The 21,594-nt window shown below is 39.5% G+C and overlaps 4 protein-coding genes, 1 non-coding gene and 1 pseudogene across 7 annotated transcripts; 3 read left to right on the forward strand and 3 right to left on the reverse strand.

The window, feature by feature from the left end:
* Window positions 1-500: 500 nt before the first annotated feature.
* Window positions 501-2,942, forward strand: LOC4323860 (uncharacterized). Its single transcript, XM_015772962.3, has 2 exons — window positions 501-709; window positions 2,380-2,942. The coding sequence occupies exons 1-2, from the start codon at window positions 592-594 to the stop codon at window positions 2,694-2,696; spliced, it is 435 nt and encodes a 144-aa protein (XP_015628448.1). The 5' UTR covers window positions 501-591; the 3' UTR covers window positions 2,697-2,942.
* A 597-nt stretch (window positions 2,943-3,539) lies between these two features.
* On the reverse strand, window positions 3,540-6,502 carry LOC4323861 (uncharacterized). 2 transcript variants are annotated; one of them, XM_015767054.3, is made up of 8 exons: window positions 6,290-6,502; window positions 5,873-5,991; window positions 5,624-5,706; window positions 4,966-5,087; window positions 4,503-4,667; window positions 4,281-4,374; window positions 3,917-4,091; window positions 3,540-3,797 (listed from the first exon to the last, which is right to left on the reverse strand). In XM_015767054.3, the coding sequence occupies exons 1-8, from the start codon at window positions 6,333-6,335 to the stop codon at window positions 3,774-3,776; spliced, it is 828 nt and encodes a 275-aa protein (XP_015622540.1). In that variant the 5' UTR covers window positions 6,336-6,502; the 3' UTR covers window positions 3,540-3,773. The 2 variants fall into 2 exon arrangements, with proteins under 2 accessions (XP_015622540.1, XP_015622541.1); XM_015767055.3 differs by having other exon boundaries at window positions 5,873-6,210.
* A 2,206-nt stretch (window positions 6,503-8,708) lies between these two features.
* LOC112937714 (U11 spliceosomal RNA) lies at window positions 8,709-8,833 on the forward strand. The gene has a single exon (XR_003240373.1). It is a non-coding gene; the product is annotated as a U11 spliceosomal RNA (small nuclear RNA).
* Window positions 8,834-10,774: 1,941 nt separating this feature from the next.
* Window positions 10,775-14,294, reverse strand: LOC4323862 (uncharacterized). 2 transcript variants are annotated; one of them, XR_001542438.3, is made up of 9 exons: window positions 14,068-14,294; window positions 13,651-13,772; window positions 13,424-13,506; window positions 12,413-12,534; window positions 11,755-11,919; window positions 11,534-11,627; window positions 11,158-11,332; window positions 10,971-11,082; window positions 10,775-10,861 (listed from the first exon to the last, which is right to left on the reverse strand). XR_001542438.3 is itself a non-coding variant. In XM_015765829.3 (8 exons), exons 1-7 carry the CDS (start codon window positions 14,279-14,281, stop codon window positions 11,158-11,160), a joined length of 975 nt encoding a protein of 324 aa, XP_015621315.1. In that variant the 5' UTR covers window positions 14,282-14,294; the 3' UTR covers window positions 10,775-11,082. The 2 variants fall into 2 exon arrangements, 1 of the variants encoding a protein (XP_015621315.1); XM_015765829.3 differs by having other exon boundaries at window positions 10,775-11,082.
* A 713-nt stretch (window positions 14,295-15,007) lies between these two features.
* Window positions 15,008-20,088, forward strand: LOC4324190 (mannosyltransferase APTG1). The gene is made up of 9 exons (XM_015765827.3): window positions 15,008-15,450; window positions 15,571-15,688; window positions 16,092-16,196; window positions 16,295-16,617; window positions 17,308-17,589; window positions 17,683-17,863; window positions 18,006-18,157; window positions 18,262-18,421; window positions 19,226-20,088. Exons 1-9 carry the CDS (start codon window positions 15,197-15,199, stop codon window positions 19,310-19,312), a joined length of 1,662 nt encoding a protein of 553 aa, XP_015621313.1. The 5' UTR covers window positions 15,008-15,196; the 3' UTR covers window positions 19,313-20,088.
* Window positions 20,089-20,108: 20 nt separating this feature from the next.
* LOC107278760 (putative wall-associated receptor kinase-like 16) lies at window positions 20,109-20,975 on the reverse strand (annotated as a pseudogene).
* Between the last annotated feature and the right edge of the window lie 619 nt (window positions 20,976-21,594).

The following is a 21,594-nucleotide window of genomic DNA, read 5'->3' on the forward strand; positions in this document are numbered from 1 at the left end:
GGAAGAGCCACACAACAGCAGTGGCCGAATGTCGAGGGGGGCTCTCAGGGACCTCAAGCCACCAGGCCGCACCGAGCCTTTGCCTTCTGCCCCTCGCGGTCTCGCCGCCCAGCCGATAGAAAGGATGGGGGAGAGAGAAGGGGATGAGGAAGAATATGTTGTTTCACATGCGGATCCCACGTGGGTTTATTATTATTATTATTGCTTCTATCGCCATATCAACACCACAACAACCAAAAATGCCCCCTCAATACTGCTGTAGGACCCATTTGACCTGGTTTTGCTAGATTAGGGACGCGTTGTATCTGATAATGTGCTTCAACGACGTTTTTCAAACTCACCCTCGACAGAAGGGACCTGAAGTGAACTTATTTCTTTTAAATCCAATATCCAGCCCAAGCAGGGCCAGCACGGCCCATCTCCCCATCGGCGTGGAAAGTCGTGCATCTGATCGTGATGAACGGCTACGATTAGAACAACGCGGCGGGGGAGAAGATTTCAGGCTCAGAAGCAGCCGCCGCCGCCGCCGCCGTCTCAGCCGCCGCGCCGCCCCCCCGTCGACCGCGATCTTCCAGTCCGCACCCCGCCGCGATGGCCGACGCCGGCAAGCCCGACCCCGCGTCGCCGCCGGAGGCGCCGTCGGCGAAGAAGGGGGTCTTCATGCGCCGCATCTTCCCGTTCCTCCTCGCCGCCAACATCTTCATCGGAGGTGAGAGACCCCCTGTGCCTGGATCGATCTCCCTCCCTCCCATGTGGTAGACATGCCTCTTAGGGATGATGCGGTTCTTTCGTTGTGTGGATCCGAGCGAGAAGGATCGCAAAAGCCTAGTGGATGGATGATGTTAGGCATGGTTAGGACTTAGGACTTAGGAGCGGTTGTGCGACTGTAGGGTTAGCTGTAGTCTCAAGCTAAATGCGCTTAGTAATTGTTCATCTAGGTCACCTCAGTTTGGTTTCAGTGTTATGTTGTAGATATGATGTGCATTTTTACTAACACATGGAGTGGATTTTGGACCATCAGATAGAGATTATTATTAGAGCATTTGTGATACTAGTGTTATAGGATTGTGTAAGTAGGATGAACTGACATAGCTCGGTTATTCCTGGGCCTCGAATTTACTATCAGAAGCAACAAGCGGAAGTGTTTATGTTCTCCTATAGTGTTTGGTTTTGTATTATGCAATAATGTTTGTGGGACTAGGTGGTTAGCTCCTTGTATTCTGGAATGATGGATGGTTTGTGGCTGGGAACATCAAATTTCGCTTATAGGGGACCGACAAAGCTACTTCCTCCGTTTCATATTATAAGACTTTCTGGCATTGCTCACATTCATATAGGAGTATATGTTAACGAATCTAGATATATATGTGTGCCTAGATTCATTAACATCTATATGAATGTGGACAATGCTAGAAAGTCTTATAACCTGAAACGGAGGTAGTAGAATTTATTGCTGCAGGAGGGATAAAAGAAGCAAGTTGTGGACACCAAGTGGTACCAAATATAAATACCTCTATTTTACATGGTAAACTGATGTTTTGTATTGGAGTATATTTCGCACTGGCAGGACTAGGGTCAAAATACACTGAAGCCTGGTTTGGGATCCACGATCTGTGAGCTATCCATGGGGATGGGCTGGGGATTGTGGGTTGCAATCCAAATTTTAGCTACATTTCTTGCCGTGGAGTTTGGATTGTCTAGATAAAAAAATAAGCGAGTGGGCCAGTGTCTGCTACTCTGCTCTACTATTTAGTAGGGAGTTAATGGGTGATATTGAGTGAATTCAATTTGTCAATGAGAAATTTGAGGGCTTTGCTGTTACAAAGATAAATTCAATATATATTTTACGTATTTTCCATTTTAGTCAAGTATAATTACAATGAATCATACTGGGCAATAGTAGCATTCCTTATAGAGTTTAGAATGTATAGTACGGTATACTCATGAATCTTTTCTATTAAAGGATGGGCTATGCCTCAAACTAGCTTGATTTTCTTGTATTCTGGGTTCTACTGAATGGAGTAAATATACAGCTCGCTTGACGCTGTGTGCTTGTGTATCGAAAGTTACATTTATCTGCTGGATTTCTTCTTTGCAAGAAGGAAAGGGAAATACTGTGGTGGTCATCCATGAGTGTAAAATGGCCACAGAACACAAAACCATTGGCACTAACCGTTTATTTGCCCTTTGTCCCACTTGCAATATGTCTTTGCAACTACTCCTGGCCTTTGCATATTGAAAATATTGAAAGCTTAGGTAGGTTTGCCTCTGAATTCTGATAGTACATATTGATGGTACTGTTCATTTCTTGCGTGTTGACTAATATTTGGTTTACTGAAAGCTATTTTCATACAGTAAGTTTGTTCCTTTTACATGCAGTTTACGTATTTGCAAAGACCTACAAGAGAGACCAGGAAAAGAAGAACGCTCAGACTGCTGCTGCTGCAGCTGCAGTTGTAGCATTGTCATCCCCAGCTGCCCCAGCTGCTGAGACTGTAGATCCTACTCCTCCAACTCCTCCACCCAAAAGAGTGCTTCCACCAATACCCGAAGACGAACAGCGCCAGGTCTACAAGTGGATGCTGGAAGAGAAGCGGAAGATCAAGCCACGCAATGCTGCTGAGAAGAACAAGATCAACGAAGAGAAGGCGCTTCTCAAGGAGTTCATCAGGGCAGAGTCTCTTCCCCGTTTGTGATTAGCATTTCACTGGCTGCCCTGCTGGCCTTGTTTTTTTTTTTCTTTTGCCTGCTGTTCCATGGAAGGACATGTTCTGGATTTTACACTTGTCTCTTGTTTGTTGGCAGAAACGGTAGCATTTTGTATGGTGTCAAGTAATCATTTGTTACCCAAAATACTGAGTCAAGTGGCTCCAGTTTCAGGGAACTCTGGCATTTTAACATCATTGGCGGCTTGGCGCTACTGGAGATTTTCTTTTAACTAATTCTTGCCTCGAAGTTCTTTGTCTATTTTGGTTTTTTTTAAGGAGGCTGCTATACCACGGGATTCTGTCCAAACGGTATGATACTAAGCAAGTATCAAATTCTGATACCAATCGGTAACAAATTTGGTACCCCATAGGTGCTAGACAGTGTTGCACTAATAACTAGACGACCATCAAATTTTTATCTTTTTTTTAAGCATATATAGGCTTCATCTAGGCGTCGCATGGCAGGTATCTGCACGGGGCGAGCTTCATATAGAGGGAGATCATGCTAAGGCCCTCTTTGTTCAGGCTTAGACTTATTTGCTTAGACTTTTAAGTCAGCTTATTGGCTTACATGATTTATAAGCCAGTGAATTTAATGTCTTAAGTTAAGTGGTGGAGTCATACATCTATCTCATATAAGCCAAAAAAGCTTCTCCAACCTAACTATTAAGTGGCTTATGGCTTCAAAAAAGCCAAACGAAAAAGCTGCTTATTTGTTTAGACTTAGACTTTTTGGCTTATAAGTTGGCTTATAAGCCTAAACAAAGAGGGCCTAAGGTCGGTGATAGCTACTTCTCAGACAGGTTATCAGGTTACAACGCGCAACGGATGTAGCTTGTTTCGTTGAAAAGATTTATTGCGACGCTTTATTGCTTATTCAAATATGGTACAGTTTCAGAATTTCAGTTCCAAACCAATAAATCAGAAACAATACTGAAATACTGAATGCACACATCACAATGGCCAACATCCAGGATTCTTCAGATGGGGATAATATGGCAACTTCAACAAGCTTATAAATGGTCTATAAGTGTACAGAAACAACCCATCACAACTCAATTCATCTTATGCCGACGAGTTATCCCCATCCTGCAGACAAAAATAGCAACTCCCAGGGTCAGTCATATGAAAACACTGTTGAAACAGACTGTAAGAGACAGTGCCTACAAAGAACAACAGGTGAATAAATTGCTTTCTCTGCATTATACCTCACTGGATGTAATGAAATCCACCACGGCATCAGAAAGCTCTTTACGGTGAGCAGTGTAGCAGTGATTTGCTCCCTCGATGACATGTAGCTTGTGGTTCGGTATATGCTTCGCGAATTCGTATGCATCTTCCACAGGAATGATCTCATCGGCTGAACCGTGAACTGTGAAAAACCTGAACAAAGACAAATAAAGTTGCCTCAAAATCTGGTACAACTGGAAACCTCTGTCCAAAACATAAGAGATATGCATTCAATATTTCAGCTGTGGGAATGCAAGAGAATAGCATGTTCAGCTATGTTAAGCACTTATACTGCTGTTTATTTGAATATAGGGGTAAAAGCGGTTGAGTTAGCTTCCTGACCTGCATTCTTTGCTGATGGAAAGGCATGCTTTATGCATATCAGTGGTCAATCGTTCCATCAAACTCTCTTTTGTTACCTTATATAAAACCTTTCCTACATTGGAAATGACGGACAGTCAACTAATGCGCGTGAAAGAGAAGTAAGCATACACAGTGTATATGATTTATCTATAAAGTATCTTTGCAGGTAAAGGTCGCAATAACTGATAGGAACTTCCTTACCTGAGTTGGTTTTGACATCAATGTAACCCTCTTTGTCAATTATATTCATAAACTCTTTGCCTAGCCGTTCTTCAATGCCTTTCTCCAAATGAAATCGACCAGAGAGATTAACCACTGTGCGCACATCGTCATAGATAGAGGCATACAGAACCACCACATCTCCTCCTGGAGATAAGAAATGTTAAATTCAGTGACTGGATTTTTAAGATTACCAAGTGTAGAACTTGCAACAAGGCATGGCAAAATTCATTGATCAAGGGATGCGATGTGAGACAGTGAGAGTAAATTAAAAAAATCCAGAAAAAGTGCTATGCTAACCATTTAGAAACTTTATAGTATTTTCTAGCAGTAGATTGTTTTGATGTTACAGTCAATGTGATAGAAAAATATTCAGCCATGAAGTTCTCCACCATTTTAACTCGTGCATAGATTGTATATGAAACAAGAGTATAATGCCACGAACCTTTGCTGTGACCAACAATTGCTTTCACATCATATTTCTCCTGATTAAGATGTGAAATAACAGAATGCAAGTCATCAGCCTCCTTTCTGTAGTTCCCGTACTGGAATTCCCCTTCACTTTCTCTGAAAATTGTATGGTGACAGGCTTATAAATCATGCATTGATGCCTTCAGGGGAAAAAAAGTGTAGATATGAAAGACAAGTAACATCTTAAAATTCAAAGGAACAACAGATAGGAACCTCAGCTCATTTAGCTAATTAGCTCTAACTTCTAACCAAACCTCTAGAAAAGGGAAGTGGCTGCCACGGATGCTGAAGAGGCAGCCCACTGGCGCACAGCAGGAGCGCCAATCTGATGGCCTACCCTTTGGTCTTCCACCCACACAACCAACCGCGAGATGTAGCCTTCAATTGCTGTTATTCTTTTTCTTACCCTTTTTCACTAGTTTAGCTGATGTGAAAACAAAGCTCTACTTGAAATCTCAATACAAAGTTACGGAAGTCTTATGCATATTCCCGAAAAGAACTCCAGAAAAGGATAAAATTGAATGCCACCGGTGAAATTAATTAACAGAGGATAGAATAGCATTTACAACACTAGCTTTTGTGAACTTAAATCAGCATCGTACATATTATCTCTAGCTCCATGAGCAACCTACCCATTTCCACTGAAATCGAAGCGGAAGATTCCAACCCCTTTCTTGGTAAGTGCATTCGCTAGATCAACAATGATGCTATCATTCTGAAAACAAGAGACCAAGAGTCAAGCTTCATTACGTTGGTAAAAAAAAAAGCTAAAAATTAGAAAACTTGTTGCTTCTCAGACAAAAATCGAGAAAAAAAATTAGTGACCCACATATTTTGAATAGTACAAAGGGAATTTCTTCTGTAACGACATATTTATGCACCTTGGAAGCTGTAAAGCCATGGCAGATCACTACAATCTTGTTGGAACCCATGTGCTGCAGCAACCCAACGAGTTTCTCTCCATGTTTATTCGTTACCACTACCCTTTCTTCCTGAGCAGCTGTTTAGAAACCATATAATAGAGTTAGAGCCCCATTGTTTCGCTTATGCTTATGCATATAAGCCAAATTTTAAAAGTTAAAACAACGAGAGGCCCTTAATTATTATATCGGAGTAACATAATCTTCTTCTCCTTTTCTTCCCCTTCTTTTCGTTGGCCAAAACATCATTGAATTATATACACACAAAAAGAACGCCCTCTTGTCCGTCAGCTAGCAATCTAAACAATCCACGTTCAAGTAAAGAGGATGAATCCGGGAGGTAAAAGAAAAAAAGAAAAAAAATCAAGGGGGACTCACAGGGAACCGATGAACCCTGGGAAGAGGAGGAGAGCGGCTCCGCCATGGCTGCCGTATGGCAGCGGCGGCGGCGGTGGCGTGCTCCGGATTGGATCGGAGGATTCCCGGGGGTGCCGCAGCGAAGAGAGGGGGGAAGAGGGATCGCCGAATCTAATCGGAGAGTTGGTTTGGGTAGCTAAAGAACTGTGTTCCACTAGTGACTGACAGGGAGGCAACTGAACCCTGGAGAGGGAGAGCCAGGTTCTACAATTCTGACAGGCCCTTCCGTTTCGGACACTAGCGGAATTCGAAATTTCGTGAAATCAAGTGAAAAACCGGTAAATTCCGAACAAATTTCATAAACCAAAATTTGAATACAAATTCCCTAAGTTTACCGACAAGTTCTTGAAAACCGGTTGGTTTTGGCAAAATTCCGATCGAAATCATCGAAATTTCGATCCGTAATTTGTAATAGAGGTAGTTTGCTGAAATTTTTTTTCTTGATGTAAGTTTTAGTAAATACACGCAATACATCATTTTTTTCGAAAATTTATATCCCAATAGGTTCTATGAATATCATAGTATTTATAAGATTTTATTTTATTTTTTTCTTTTTTATCAATTTAAATTTAAATTTGGATGAAACTCCTCGAAATCTCAGACGGTTTCTACTTTCGAGCCTCGTCGAAATTTCGTGAAATCCGACCGGATTTCGTCGGAATTGTAAACCCTGGGGAGAGCCGTTGGCTTGGGCTGTTGGAAGGTTCCCTGGCCCGTTGAACCTTGGGGCGTACGGAGCATAGTTTTGTAGTATAGTACTATATGAGCTTCTACAAAAATGGTAGAAAATTGATGTCAAACGTATCTGAAAGCTAAGTTTGTCTTTGTGCCGTGTGTGCTACTCCCTTTGTATTATAAGTCATTTAACTTCTTTTTTTAGTGATTTTTTTTATGTTCGACTAAATTTATAGAAAAAAAATAGTACTCTCTCCAGGCTGATAATACTTATCGTTTTAGACAAGGGTAATGTCAAACTTTAGAATTTTTAATTATAAATCTTTTTTGAAATATTTGTCTTTTAAATATGGTGACTACGTATATAGATTAGTCTTAAAAAGTACTTTAATAAAATCATATATTTGTTAACACTTTTATATATATTATAATGAAAAATAATGGTTAAATTGTTTTTTTAAAGACAGTGCCCTTATCCAAAATGACAAGTATTATCAACTCGGAGGGAGTAACATTTACAACATAAAATTAGTTTTATTAAATTTAACATTGAATATATGTTTGTACGATATTTAACATTGAAAAACATGGCAAAAAGATTCGAAAAAAAATATAAAATGGATAACATAAATATAAAAAAATTATTAGTTTTATATTATTAGTTTCTGTTGTTTCTTTGAATTTTAGATGTTACTTGTCTTTCAGATCTACCCTTTTTCCCCTGAAGGCATCAATGCATGATTTATAAGCCTTTCACTATATAATTTTCAGAGAAAGTGAAGGGGAATTCCAGTACGGGAACTATAGAAAGGAGGCTGATGACTTGCATTCTGTTATTTCACATCTTAATCAGGAGAAATATGATGTGAAAGCAATTGTTGGTCACAGCAAAGGTTCGTGGCATTATACCCTTGTTTCAAATACAATCTATGCAGGAGTTAAAATGGTGGAGAACTTTGTGGCTGAATATTTTTCTATCACATTGACTGTAACATCAAAACAATCTACTGCTAGAAAATACTATAAAGTTTCTAAATGGTTAGCATAGCACTTTTCTGGATTTTTTTTTAATTTACTCTCACTGTCTCACATCGCATCCCTTGATCATTGAATTTTGCCATGCCTTGTTGCAAGTTCTACACTTGGTAATCTTAGAAATCCAGTCACTGAATTTAACATTCCTTATCTCCAGGAGGAGATGTGGAGGTTATTGCGACCTTTACCTGCAAAGATACTTTAGAGTGCAGGTGGGCCCAATTATTGCAGCCGTTGGATTCGGTTTGGATGACCGAGATGCACGGTATGTCATCGTGTGACATACATACCCTATGTCACTGAAGCTGAATCCGGGAGGGTTTCAGTTTGGGGGCTAGTGTATCACGTTTTGCAGAAAACCCCATATGGTTGTCTTGTTTACAACGCTACCCTTAGAAACGGAATTTTCTCTTCTTCGCGTTGTATTTTACTGGACGCCGAGGGGTTATACATAATAAATACAATGGGGGTGTCAGGCTGCCGAGTACGTATGCGATATTCCGTGCAAACACGATGATCTTTTTGCAAAACAATCCGCTAGGGTGGAAAATAACAATAGGCCCATCTCACCCGCGCAAGCCGAGGATCTGAATAATACCACCTCGGGGAGTTGTGCGGGAGCGGGTGTGAGGAGGCTACAAATAGGAGCGGTATGAGATGGGTAGGAATTAAAAAGGGTCGGTTGGCTATGTGTGCCACATCCATCAATCCATGGGTGTTGTATGGCTATCAAGACATATGGCCGGCATAATTTGTGGAAATAGATAGGGTTGGCTCGCTAAGGCCGACCCTCCATTCCCTAATTGCAAATTGTTTCAGTATTCCAACCATAATGTGACCATTCATAATCATAAACTTCTTCATATTTTAAAATAATCATATATAAATGGATAGCCACATAAAATCAAAATGAGGTCAATATTCCCTATAGCAAAGGAATGTGAAACACATTTTATAGAAAATATATTTTTATTTGTTTTATGGAATATTATAATATATTTTCTTCCATCGAAAGCAAAGCACATGCATTCAACTAGCTATATATATATATATAATACCTTGGATTTTACGTTATGGGTGCCCCAAAAGCGGTGTTGTGAAATTTACACTACATTTTCTTCTTTTTAAGTAGAAAATTAGGTAGGGTTTTTTATAGATTTTTTTATTTTCAATTCATCGTTAAACGATGAGCAACTTGTGATAATGCTAACACCTAGTCATTACACCAGAAGATACACATATGTATCCATATGTGGAATTTTTTTATTTTTACATTTTTTATTAAAATATTTTAAAAATAATTTTTAGTTTTGAAAATTTACAAATCTAGACGCCTCACGCCCTCTGGGAGGGCGTTAAGGGACCTAAATAGCCTTGGCAGTTCGTCGTGAGCTCGTGGCTCTCTCCAGTTGATCGAGTTGCTGTTGTATAAAATTGACGCGTATCAGAAAATTACTCTGCCAACTGGACCAATCAACTGCCAGCGGTTCCGCCAGCTTGAGAAGGATTGATCAGCCGCGCGCGCGCGTTGACGTTGTGAGTTTTAGGCCCATAAGGCCCATGCATAACCTGGCGGTGGCGCGTATACGTGAGGCGGACGGCGCCCACGTCCTGTATTTTTTTTCCGGAAAAGCTAACATATGTGTTTTTTTCGTTTCTTTTTGCCATGTTTTTCGTGATTTTTTTTATTTTAGAAGTTGAACCTTTCATGTTGAAATTTTGAATTTGAGTTGAAATTTTGAATTTTGAGATGAAAATTTTCAAATTTGAGTTAAATGTTTTGAATTTTTAGATGAAAGTTTTCAAATCCAAGTTGAAAGTTTTCAAATCTTGACTTGAAAATTTTCAAAACTAGATATGGAAGTTTCAAAATGTAAGTTGATTTTTTTAAAAAAATAAATTGAAAGTATTCACTTGAAAATTTTCAAATCTAAGTTAAAAGTTTTTTAAAAAATCTTGACTTGAAAGTTTTCAAGTCTAAGTCGATAGTTTTTAAATCTAAGTTGAAAGTTTTCAAATTTGAGTTGAAAGTTTTTAAATCTGGATTGAATGTTTTCAAAGCTGGGTTAAAAGTTTCAAATCCAAGTTGAAAGTTTTCTAAATCTGAGTTAAAAGTTCTATTATGTATTTTTTTTAAAAAAATACTAATACTAACAGTTATCATTACCGCTAATTAATATCATCAACTATAATAAGTGTTATTAGCACTGAGGAGAGGTCGAGAGAGAGAGAGAGCGTGCGCGGCTGCGCCAGTTAGGAAGGCCCTTGATCAACTCAATTACAATCACCGAAAACCACGGCCAACCAATTTTTGGTCCACATAAGAGCAGGTACAATAGCAAGCTATAAGCTAACTGCAAACATATTTTAAGAAGATAAATAAGGAGAGAGAAGAGCAGCGGGCTACAGATTTGTAGCGAGCTGTAGCACGGACTCTAAGACGTAGTGTGTATATGACAGGTGGGACCAGATATTAATAGTGTAGTATGTAACTATTGTATGAATGAGCTATTAGATTAGCTATAGATGAATTGAAGCTAGTAGTTGGCTAGAGGCCTTGTTTGGATAGGCTCGAATCCTAGGCTATCCACGTGTATATAAGGACTTGGCCCATAAGGAAGCAGCCCAACTAATGATCACATCAAACTGGCTCAATAGCGGCCCAGATAAAAACTCCAGCTACCAGGAAATCAGGAAGCAGCAGCAGTTGTGCTCTGAAACCTTTTGCACGCAGAATTCTTAGTACAAAGTAAAAACCTGAAATTTTATACGGTTCTACTATAGAGTTTGATATTTACAGGAATCCTGTAGGTACACAGACATCTGCAAGAAACAATTCATATCAGTAATTCAATATGGACCTACGAAATGGTACACTAATATACACGGATACACCTGCTTTCTGCTTATTTGATTCCCCAAAGATTTATACCTGTTTAGAGGAGAAAAGGCAGAGAAATGGCACAAAACCTACACAAGGATCCTCCATCACAAGAAGTCATCTCTCGTGAATGAGGTTGTCTCAGTCTCTCAGACATGCAGAACTGTGGAGAAAAGAGTAATTTCTGAAGGGCCCATAGAGACCAGGATGAATAATTCAACAGATAGGTTTTCTATACCTAATTAGATGTGATGAAATCCACTACAGCATCAGCCAATTCTTCGCGATGCGCGGTGTAGTTATGATTTGCTCCCTCAATAACTTGCAGCTTGTGATTCGGTATATGCTTCGCAAACTTATAGGCGTCTTCCACAGGTATAGTCTCATCTGCTGAACCGTGAACTGTGAAGAACCTGAACAAAGACGGCAAGTTATCTGAATATGTGCATGGCATCTTTGTTATATTATAGCACAAGGTAACATTGTTGACTTCTAAGTTTTTTAGTATACACGTCTATGTTATAAACCGTAAACACTAATGCTGCAGTAATTTGCTGTTTCAGTTTACAAGTTCAAAAGCAAGGGACAAGTAGGGCCCAGGATAGTTTCCTAACCTGCATTCCTTGGTAATGGACATGCTTACAGCACGTATATCGGTGTTGAGCCGCTCCATCAAACTCTCTTTAGTTACCCTGTACTGTACATTTCCTGCACCAGGTAGGACAGATGCCCATGAAAGTGACAACAAAATGTAAACAGATATGCAAAGCTCGAGGCATACATGCTGCAAGAAACTTGGAAGATTAAGGTTGCACAATCGCACATGCTGCCTTACCTGATTTATCCTTGACATCAAGGTAGCCTTCTTTATTTATTCTATCAATTGATCCTTCCCCTATACGTTCTTCAATGCCTTTCTCTAAGTCAAATCTACCAGATACATTAATAACCAAGCGTACATCATCATAAATAGAAGCATATAGAGTTACTACATCTCCCCCTGGAAAAATAGATACATATTCAAATTTAACTTAGTAATATATGGCAACAAAGAAGAGAGGACATATACATTCTGTGCAACAAAAAGAAAAGAGCACCATTAAAGAAAAGGTATTGCGGATTAGGGACATCATGTTGGTATTTTGCTTAGTGGAAAGATGCAAAATTTATCATAAATTCATAATGGGAGTAAAACAAATTGGATATGATATGCTCCATGTGTTCCACAGAACAAATAATATAAGAATGTCATGTTCTGTTCAAATGAATGCCAAGACAAAACCATCAAAGCAATATATCTCCAAACAGATGCTGCAACAAGGTTTTAACATTATCACTAATTTGCTATCGAACACAGAGGAGCGTAATAGGCAAGTTCTTGTTAAAGAACTGGACGATCTTTTTTAACTTGCTAATGATGAAAACTGAATGGAATAACTCAACAGAAATGAGAATTACCAGACCAGATCTACAAAATGGCATATATCACCTACCTTTACTATGGCCAACAATTGCTGTTACATCATACTTTTCCTTACAAAGATATGATACAACGGAGTGCAAATCATCAGCCTCTTTCCTGTAGTTTCCATACTCGAATTCTCCTTCACTTTCTCTGAAATATTTGTCAAGCAGCACGGATTGCAACAATAAAAGACAGCAATTAACAAGATTTATGCAAGTAAAAGTCAGATAGTGTGTACTATAATGCTTCACTAAGTGCATTTCATAATGGATTACATTTTAAAGAACAACGGAATTACAGAAGCACCTCCCTCAGATACAAGAAGATCAAGTCTCAGTCCATCATTAGTTGTACATTCTAAGAGGGAGAATAGCCAAGATGGTCCCTAAAGTTTCGCTCCTGGGCCATTTTAGTCCTTAATTTTTCATATTGTTCAAACAAGTCCTTTAAATTTGTCACATGGGCTGATATAGTCCTTGGTCCCATCAAAATCGCCACATGGACATGCCATGTCACCCTCCTATGCAAAATCTATATGATTTGTCCAATTTATATTTACATATATCATAGGAAAATAAAAAACAAAAGGAAAAATTAAAAAATATATGGTATATGTAAGAGCAAAAATATACGTCAAAAGGGTGAAAAAAAGGAAAAGTATTTTTTTCCCTATGGTTATGTCTAATTCACCCTTACATTTATTTTTCTATGATATACATAAAGGTAAACTAGACAATTTATCATAGATTTTGCATGAATGATGACATGGCATATCCATATGACGATTTTGGTGGACCCAAGGATTATTCTAGGCCTTATGACAAAGTTTAAGGATTTCTTTGAACTATTTAAAAGGTTAGGGACTAAAATGATCCTACATAGAAACTTTAGGGACTACAGTAGCTATTCTCCCCATTCTAAGACATACTCATGCGAAAAAGAACCATGCCCATAGTCTAAGATTAAAGCAGTATTACTATAGCTTCTTCTAAGAACTGAAATTGCTGGGGGAAGACATGGTTTTCTGGAGCAAACTTACCCATTTCCACTGAAATCAAAGCGAAAGACACTAATCCCTTTCTTTGTCAATGCAGCCATCAGGTCAAGAATGAGACTGTCGTTCTGGAAAACAGAAGTGAATTTACATTGGGAAGCAACAAGACAAACTATCTCCACACAAATTTATGTCGCTTGCATTTCTGCTAAACAAACATTTGTTCGCATCTCACTTTAAACTTATTACAAACGCATTTTTCCAAATGTTACCTTGGTAGATATAAAACCATGACACAATACGACGATCTTGCTTGAACCCGTGTGATGCAGCACTCCCACGAGCTTCTCCCCATGCTTGTTGGTTACTACCACTGCCCTTTGTTCCAAAGCATCTGACCAAAAGAAAAGATTTGATAATCAAACAATCGAAACCCATTTTAAGAAGTGTTAAATTACCAAATCTCACAGCAAAAGAGTGGACAGCACATATTTCAGCAACTCTGACTGAACTGAATATCAGTTGTGACCAAAATCAGCCGAAACCTGATAGCAATCAACTGCCAAAGTTTTGCTAGTTGAGGCCATATATATGATATGCCCCATATATCAACTAATCTCTTGCTTGCTTTTGATTGTTGAAGGATGCCTGACACGACACGGCGCATGGAGGGGAGGGGCGGCGCTTACGAGGTTCGGAGGAGAGCGGGTGGGACATCGCCGGCGGGGGTAGGGGTCGTCTTCCCCGCGGGCTGGCGTGGCCGGAGCCGGTGCGGTTGCAGAGGAGGGCTCCGGCGGTGAGGGGCGGGGGGATTCGCCGGCGTGGAGGCGGAAGAGTGAGCGCGGGAGGAGGAGGGGAGGGAATCGCAGCTGCTGCGGCGGATGTGCTCACCAGTGGCTGCATAACGCTCCGTACCAAGGGTACATACAGGTGGGGAGTGACTATAAATTCTTCAAATAAACCAAAATCACTTTATTTTATTTTGATCTAATTAGTTGAGTTTGTTGGGTTAATCACTTACACCCCCCGCTACGATCACAGGGGGATTTCAAAACCATTTGTCGAAACTCAAACCGCACGAAAAAGAAATTTCCCTGATTTTCTCACTGATGATTTCAATCATACGCTCAACTTAAATATCATATTATAAACTATGCAAAAAAGTTGTTCGTCTGATATTTGGAATTTTTCATCCAAGCGGTATTTTGGTCATTATAATAAAATTGTACAATTTTAACAAAGACAAACCAGACGACTATAGTATATCATAAAAATTCAGAAAAATGCAATGGCATATTAGAACTTGGCAAACCCAGCAACATATTGTATATAACATAGAAAAAATCAGAGACAAAAAAAATACCCTGTGGTGTATTTGCAGAAACCTATATGATTCACGGCACGATGCAAGGTTGGTAATGCCTAGTTGTGAGGATATTCTTATCAGATATGATTACAACAACTGTTCAGGATGATCATCCCTTATGCTGCTTCTGTTGGTTTTGAAAGATTTCGAATTCAATCTCTTTTTTTTTTCAGGATGTAATCCCATAGATTTCGAATTTAATATTTTTTTCTGCAGGCCGAAAATGCAGTTGAAATGGGCCGGAGAGTGAATTTCCACAGCCCAAAAGGCCCAAACCATAGGGAGAAATTCACTCTCCTCCTCGACTCCGGCGACGGCGATAAGCGGCTCCTTCTCCTCCTCCGCGACTCCGGCGACGGCGACGGCTGCGCCTCCTCCTCGTCCTCCTTCCACTCCCCATCGCTAGCCTTGCGCTAGACAAAGCGCGGAAGGTGGTGGCTGCCTCGCTGCAAATGAGCCACCGCAGGCGACGTAACGCCGCTGGCCCGCCGCCTCCCGAAGGCATCGGCGGCTCGTCCACCGCAGAGGCCTCTTCGACGGGGGAGGAGAGGCCGGATCTGCCGTGGGCGTGGGCGCTGGGATCGGAGCGAAGGGTGCTCGCGCTGGCGCTGGCCTTCCGCGCGGCGAACGCGCTGCTGGTGCGCACCTACTTCAACCCCGACGAGCACTGGCAGTGCCTCGAGGTCGCCCACCGCATCGTCTTCGGGTAAAACTCGCCGCCCTCTTCGCCGGTGTTTAGCTTCGAATCCAGCGGGCACTCCAGTCCAAGGGAGTGGGATGCTTAAGCTGCTGCATTTTGTGAGCCTTCTCTGTTCGTTCGTTGCAGGTATGGCCACCTTACTTGGGAGTGGAAGCGTGGTCTTCGAAGTTACCTCCACCCCTTCATCTTTGCTGCTCTCTACAAGATTCTTTCGCTGCTCCACTTGGATTCCCCATGGTTCATGGTAACTATTTTTTGAATTCACGCCAAAAAATTCTTGTGTATTTCTCTGAATGAAGATTAGAAATGAAGCTTAGAGTTATAGGATTCTGGTTTGAGTCATGGTGTTAAGTCACATGTAAAAGAAATAGAAGTGCTCAGTATCAACAGTTTCTCATGTAACTAGATTCTTAGTTGGGAATTGATTGGGATAGCTTACAGTTGGGTTCTTAATTCTAACCAATCCACAATTTGTATCCTGTTCTATGTTCAATCTCAATCCTAAGCAAACAAGTCCTTCACTATAAAAGGATAGGAAACCTATATATATGTGAATCAAATATCACTCCTCTCTGCATGGCTTTATTTTTTTTACGCACTGAGAAGCAGAATTTTCTTATTTTTTCTTTGTTTTTTTTTCCCCACAGGCGATGGCTCCACGTCTTCTACAATCAGTCTTTGCATCTTTTGGGGATCTCTACTTATATAAACTTTCAAAACTCATTTTCAATAATCACGTTGCCCAGTGGGCAGTATCCTTGAACTCATTTATGTAGATATGATGTTCCTTTTTCGTAAATAAACAAGTCCATTTTCCTGGTGAATGGTGACCTTAACAAGTCATTTCCAGCTATTTTCACAGCTTGTTAACTGGTTCATGTTCTTCTGTATTACACGGACTCTCTCAAACAGCATGGAGACAGTTTTGACTGTTACTGGACTTTACTATTGGTTTGTTGCAATAGAGTCTGTAAAGGGAAATTCGGTTGTTTCAAAGCAGCAGGCTGCCAGCAAGCAAAGCCCTCCATCAAGAAAAATGGCTCTACTCATAGCAGCCTTAGCTTGTGCTATTCGGCCAACAAGTGCCATAACATGGCTATATGTTGGTCTTTTGGATTTTATTCAGATGAAATCAAAATCCCGGTTTATTTTTCTCGAGGTCGTTCCGCTCGGGTATGAAACTATTTTAAAATTCATGTCAAACTTATTCTCACAGTATATTTCGTTCTCGGTTTTTTGCACTGGATATGTATAAATTGGATGAATTTAGGATGCTGTCTATGGCAAATTTTTATAATGCCCTTATCTCTGTTATTTCTTGAATTTTTGCATCATAACGCTAATGCCTATTATTTATTGAAATTTCGCATTGAATAAGCATTATGCTGGTGATATTTAGGATGTTGTTGCCCATGGTAAGTTGTCTCGCTAGTAGGTTTTCTGAAAAACACACCAAACATATTGGATAGTAGGTATGTGTTTCCACATGCTGCACCGTTGTTAAGAAAGTCATTCACATTGTTCAAGACAGGAAGGATCAGCATTACCATCTGTCATGCCAAATGGCACCAAAAGGAAGAATGCATGGTTGATTACCATATGGTCATAAGTAAGATGGTTATGCACAAACACTAGCTTTAGGACACGTGCGATAGATTGTTTATCGTGTCATCAGCATTATGCATATCATTTCTTAGATGAGCTCTCTTGATCCCTTCAGTTTATTTTGTTAGAATTAGGATTGCCTTGTTATCCAAACGCTTGATGATTGAAGCATTGCTTTTCTTGTAAGGTCATGTTTTCTTTTTCTCACAATTGAGGAATACTTTTATAAACCTTACATGCTTTCTAATCTGTCTGCAGGGTCTTTGTCCTTGCCGTGACAACGTTTCTTGATTGTTGGATGTATGGTTCCCGGATCATAGTGCCACTTAATTTTTTGAAATTTAACCTCTTCTCTTCAGGAGGAGACTACTATGGAACACATGTGTTCCACTGGTACTTCAGCCAAGGTTTTCCATCGATGATTTGGACTTTCTTACCGTTTTCCATTTCTGGAATTTTGAAGTCTCGAGAATGGAGGCTTGCAGGTCTTATTGTCTGGGTATTAGTGGTTTATAGCATACTTGGACATAAAGAATTCAGGTACTTATCTCTTCGCACAAGTTTGTAATGTTCAATCTCTTATCACTAGACTAGTACACACATGCCCTGATATAAATGGATCGGATACAACAGGTTTGTTCTCCCGGTGCTTCCTTTTATGTTCATGTTCTCAGGACATAACTTAGCTGCAATGGCACAACTCAAGGGAAAAGGTCACAATGAGAAAGGACGACTTTCGAGGTTGAAGCTCTCTGTCATTCTGCTCATCCTAACAAATGTTCCAATGGCTTTATATATGTCCTTATACCATCAAGTAAGTACTACTTTAAGTAAACATGTTCTTTATGTGTGTGTTTTGGGTTAATTTGGTTGCTTTCTATTTGTGCCTAGTTAACTTTTCTTTTCAAGATTCCTTTACTTCTGTTATGTGTATGTGTACCTTTTCATTATGTCAGAGAGGAACTGAAGATGCTATGCTTTATCTATCACGAGAAGCCCATGATGGAAGAGTAAAGAGTGTCCTCTTCCTTATGCCTTGCCATTCGACACCTTATTACTCTACATTACATTACAACCTACCTATGCGCTTTTTGGACTGTACTCCTAGGTGATTATTCTTTCATTGTTTCTAGTCCAGTAGATATAGCATTTCTTTTTACCATGTTGTACCCATCATAGCCAATTATCCTGACTTAGTTTGCATGTTACCAGTGAAAACAAAGGGACCTTGGATGAGTCAGACCGTTTCCTCATGAACCCAGCAGATTTTGTGGGCGAGGTTTTTGGAAATTTATCTTCGTTCAGTCATATTGTATTATTTGAATCTGAAGAAAGGCATGTCAAGTTGCTTCTGCGCAATTCATTTCAAGAGGTAAAACACTGTTGAATCTTAAAAATCTCTTCTTCCCTCAGTTCAATAGGTATACGCATTTATTTAGTAGCCTGTTTATAAATATATGATGTTTTAGTAATACCCTAAATTCTCTAAGTTCGACCAGTAATTGTCTAAAATGCCTTTTAAATTAGTAATGTGGAATTGATACCGTTAGATTTGCAATATAATTTTGCACTAGCATATGCATATGAAAATTAATATCAAAGTCAGATATTGGACTGCTGATGTCCAGAGGGAACTGATTATTTCTAATAAAAAAGTGGGGAAAAAATCAAAGCTATTGTCCAGATTGGCAAGTTCTTCTATAAGGCTTACAATTTAGTTGATTCAACTAAAATAAAGAAATGTCTAAAATAAAAAGATGGGCTGCATTTTTAAGTTGTCTTTGCCCCCTTCATGTTTTAGTTCTTTTTTTTATGCACGATCAGATGACTCCCAAGTATCCTGTTCTCAAGAATTATGTGTCCAGTGTATTACTAAATTCTTTTGTGAATTTATGTCTTCCTAGAAAGAATTGTCATCAGGTTGAAAGGTGAGCATCTGACATAAGTTCTATTTTGCTTTGCAATTGATGGCAAAAATACAATAAGGTTATTGTTTGTTGCACTCAGGTAGTTAATAGTTTATTGTAGTTACAATTTGTGAATTAGCTCTCTCTTAAAATGTTAAAAACAGATAGGTAGCACTACATTGCATGATGACATGATAATTAAAATATTTTCTCTCTTATTCTTAGTTTTTCCCATTCCCTAACATCATAACGTGTGTCCTGTTTGGCAGGTTAGGAGATTTTTTCACTCCCACTTCAAGGTTGATAGAGACCTTCAATCGTCAGTTGTTGTTTATTCACAGAAGAGTGTATTGTGATCACTGTGGCAGAAAAGGCTCGTTAGTGTACTATCTTGTCTAACATTTCTAATCATGTTTCACCCTACTTTAATTTATCATTCGAGAAATGATCTATAGTTTGGGCCTTTATTTTGATATATTGATTTTTTCCCATCCTTTGTGATGTAATTCTATTTCTATGTATTAGCGCCAACTTCCATGTTTTCACAAAAAAAAAATCATTTCCATAACTAGAGGTGTGAAGAAGTTTTAGAGGTTTAACAAAACGAAGACAAGAGACGAGCAGAGCTCCTCTTCTAGAGAAACTGGCGCCATCCCAACCAGCTCTTCAGGAACAAGTTCCATTCCATCCATCTCAACCAAGTTTCAAAAGTGAGCAAGTAACAAAGAGGCAAAAGGTGGTTGTTTTCCAGGAACTCTTCATAGTCTCCAACAGTCCAACTCTCCATCTTGACCTCCCAGCATCTTTCCAATCTTCCTCTGCATCACTGAAGTCATCCACTTCCAGTATTGAAGTGCCAACTATGTCTTTCTCTGAAGATCTTCCATGGTGAAAGTAGGACAAACCATCAGGCAAAACAAAAAGGGGACAGATCATTCCATGGCAAATCTTTGTGCGGACATACTGAACCTCATAAAATCATGTCAAATGTAAGTTAAAATCATGTCAAATGTAAGTTCTCATTGATTTCCTGTAGTTTTTATTGTTGAACATGAACGATACATTTTTACAAGATATTTATGTCAGGAAATGCTAATCGAAACTCTGCTATAACCTTTCATTGGTACTTTCATACTCATCGTCTACCAGTTTCTAAATGTAGTGTCATCAAGCTTCCACTTTGTCCAGTGATGGAAGGGTCATACTGTCATGAGTTTTCAAGCAAACATACAGTTTCACCGTTAGCACTCTCAATCAATTGTTCACGCCAGGTGCTTCTTATTGCTTTTAACCTTTCAGCTACTTCTGTCGTCAATGTCCGTTCTCCCCCCGTTGTACTCAAGCAACATTTTGCCAGTTGAGCAACATCTTGGAACAGCTCTGTTCCAACACCTAATATGTTCTTGTCCAAGATAGATTGAAGCCTGTTCTCTTTCAGTGCCAGAAGGAAAAGGATGATGCAAGGCTTTTGTTTTCATCAGCACTGTCAGAATAAATTGCCGTCTTTCCTGTAATTAGCTCTAGAATCACAACTCCAAAACTATAAACATCACTTTTCTCTGTTAGCTGGCGCTCTTGTAACTTTTTAAGTATTCTGGGTCTAGGTAGCCTGGAGTCCCCTGTACCATTTTCATAAATTGTATTTCATCTTTTGGAAGCATCCTTGATGCTCCAAAATCAGTCACTTTTGCTATGTACTTGTCACCTAGGAGAATATTTGGAGATTTGACATCGCCATGAACGATTGGAGGGGATGCTGATGAATGTAGATATGCTGGAGCTTCTGCAGATTCCTGAGCAATCCGTAGACGAGCATCCAATGAAATGGATGTTATTCTACTATATTTACCATGTATAAGCTCGAACAAGGTGCCATTTGGGATGAATTCATAGACCAGCATGGGAACTTCCACTTCTAAGCAACAACCTAGAAGCCTTTACCACATTCCTGTGGTTGATCTGTGAAAGTATAATCATCTCTTGCACAAATTCATCTTTCTCAAATCATATTCATACTCTTTGAGCGCTTTATCTGTTGTCTTTGAGAATCCCCTTATATACAGTGCCATGACCGCCTCTTCCTAGGGCCTGTTTAGTTCCCAAAAACTTTTATCAAAAACATCACATCGAATCTTTAGACACATATATGGAACATTAAATATAGATAAAAAGAAAAACCAATTGCACAGTTTGTATGTAAATCGCGAGACGAATCTTTTGAGCCTAATTAGGCCATGATTAGCCATAAGTGCTACGGTAACCCACACGTGTTAATGACGAATTAATTAGGTTCAAAAGATTCGTCTCGCGGTTTCCAGGCGAGTTATGAAATTAGTTTTTTCATTTGTGTCCAAAAACCCCTTCCGACATCCGGTCAAACGTCCGATGTGATATCCAAAAATTTTCATTTCACCAACTAAACAGGCCCCTAGTTCTCTGCTTGAGTCAAAATTGTCTGTTGCATTCTCTAGTTCTTCTTTTGTGAATATTCTCACAGTATCAACTTGCTTTGACCGGATTTGCTCATACAGCAGCAGATCCCCATTTTGTTGAAAGAACCTTTCCTTTTTTCTTTCATCAGCTTTCTTTTCTGGCATTCGATCATTTGTGCAAAAATGCAGCTAAGCAGCAGAATAGC

This window comes from Oryza sativa, chromosome 1, assembly GCF_034140825.1.
Source record: "Oryza sativa Japonica Group chromosome 1, ASM3414082v1".
NCBI classification, from domain to species: domain Eukaryota; kingdom Viridiplantae; phylum Streptophyta; class Magnoliopsida; order Poales; family Poaceae; genus Oryza; species Oryza sativa.

Coding starts and splice junctions, on each gene's coding strand:
- LOC4324190 (XM_015765827.3), top strand. CDS start 15,197: ATGAGCCACCGCAGGCGACGTAACGCCGCTGGCCCGCCGCCTCCCGAA. Junction 18,158..18,261: donor TTTTTGGACTGTACTCCTAG/GTGATTATTCTT, acceptor GCATGTTACCAG/TGAAAACAAAGGGACCTTGG. Junction 18,422..19,225: donor TGCGCAATTCATTTCAAGAG/GTAAAACACTGT, acceptor CCTGTTTGGCAG/GTTAGGAGATTTTTTCACTC.
- LOC4323861 (XM_015767054.3), bottom strand. CDS start 6,335: ATGGCGGAGCCGCTCTCCTCCTCTTCCCAGGGTTCATCGGTTCCCT. Junction 5,992..6,289: donor CCAGGGTTCATCGGTTCCCT/GTGAGTCCCCCT, acceptor GTTTCTAAACAG/CTGCTCAGGAAGAAAGGGTA. Junction 4,668..4,965: donor AATTGTTGGTCACAGCAAAG/GTTCGTGGCATT, acceptor TCTTATCTCCAG/GAGGAGATGTGGTGGTTCTG.
- LOC4323862 (XM_015765829.3), bottom strand. CDS start 14,281: ATGCAGCCACTGGTGAGCACATCCGCCGCAGCAGCTGCGATTCCCTCC. Junction 13,507..13,650: donor ATGGTTTTATATCTACCAAG/GTAACATTTGGA, acceptor TCTGTTTTCCAG/AACGACAGTCTCATTCTTGA. Junction 12,535..13,423: donor TTTGATTTCAGTGGAAATGG/GTAAGTTTGCTC, acceptor CAAATATTTCAG/AGAAAGTGAAGGAGAATTCG.
- LOC4323860 (XM_015772962.3), top strand. CDS start 592: ATGGCCGACGCCGGCAAGCCCGACCCCGCGTCGCCGCCGGAGGCGCCG. Junction 710..2,379: donor CGCCAACATCTTCATCGGAG/GTGAGAGACCCC, acceptor TTTTACATGCAG/TTTACGTATTTGCAAAGACC.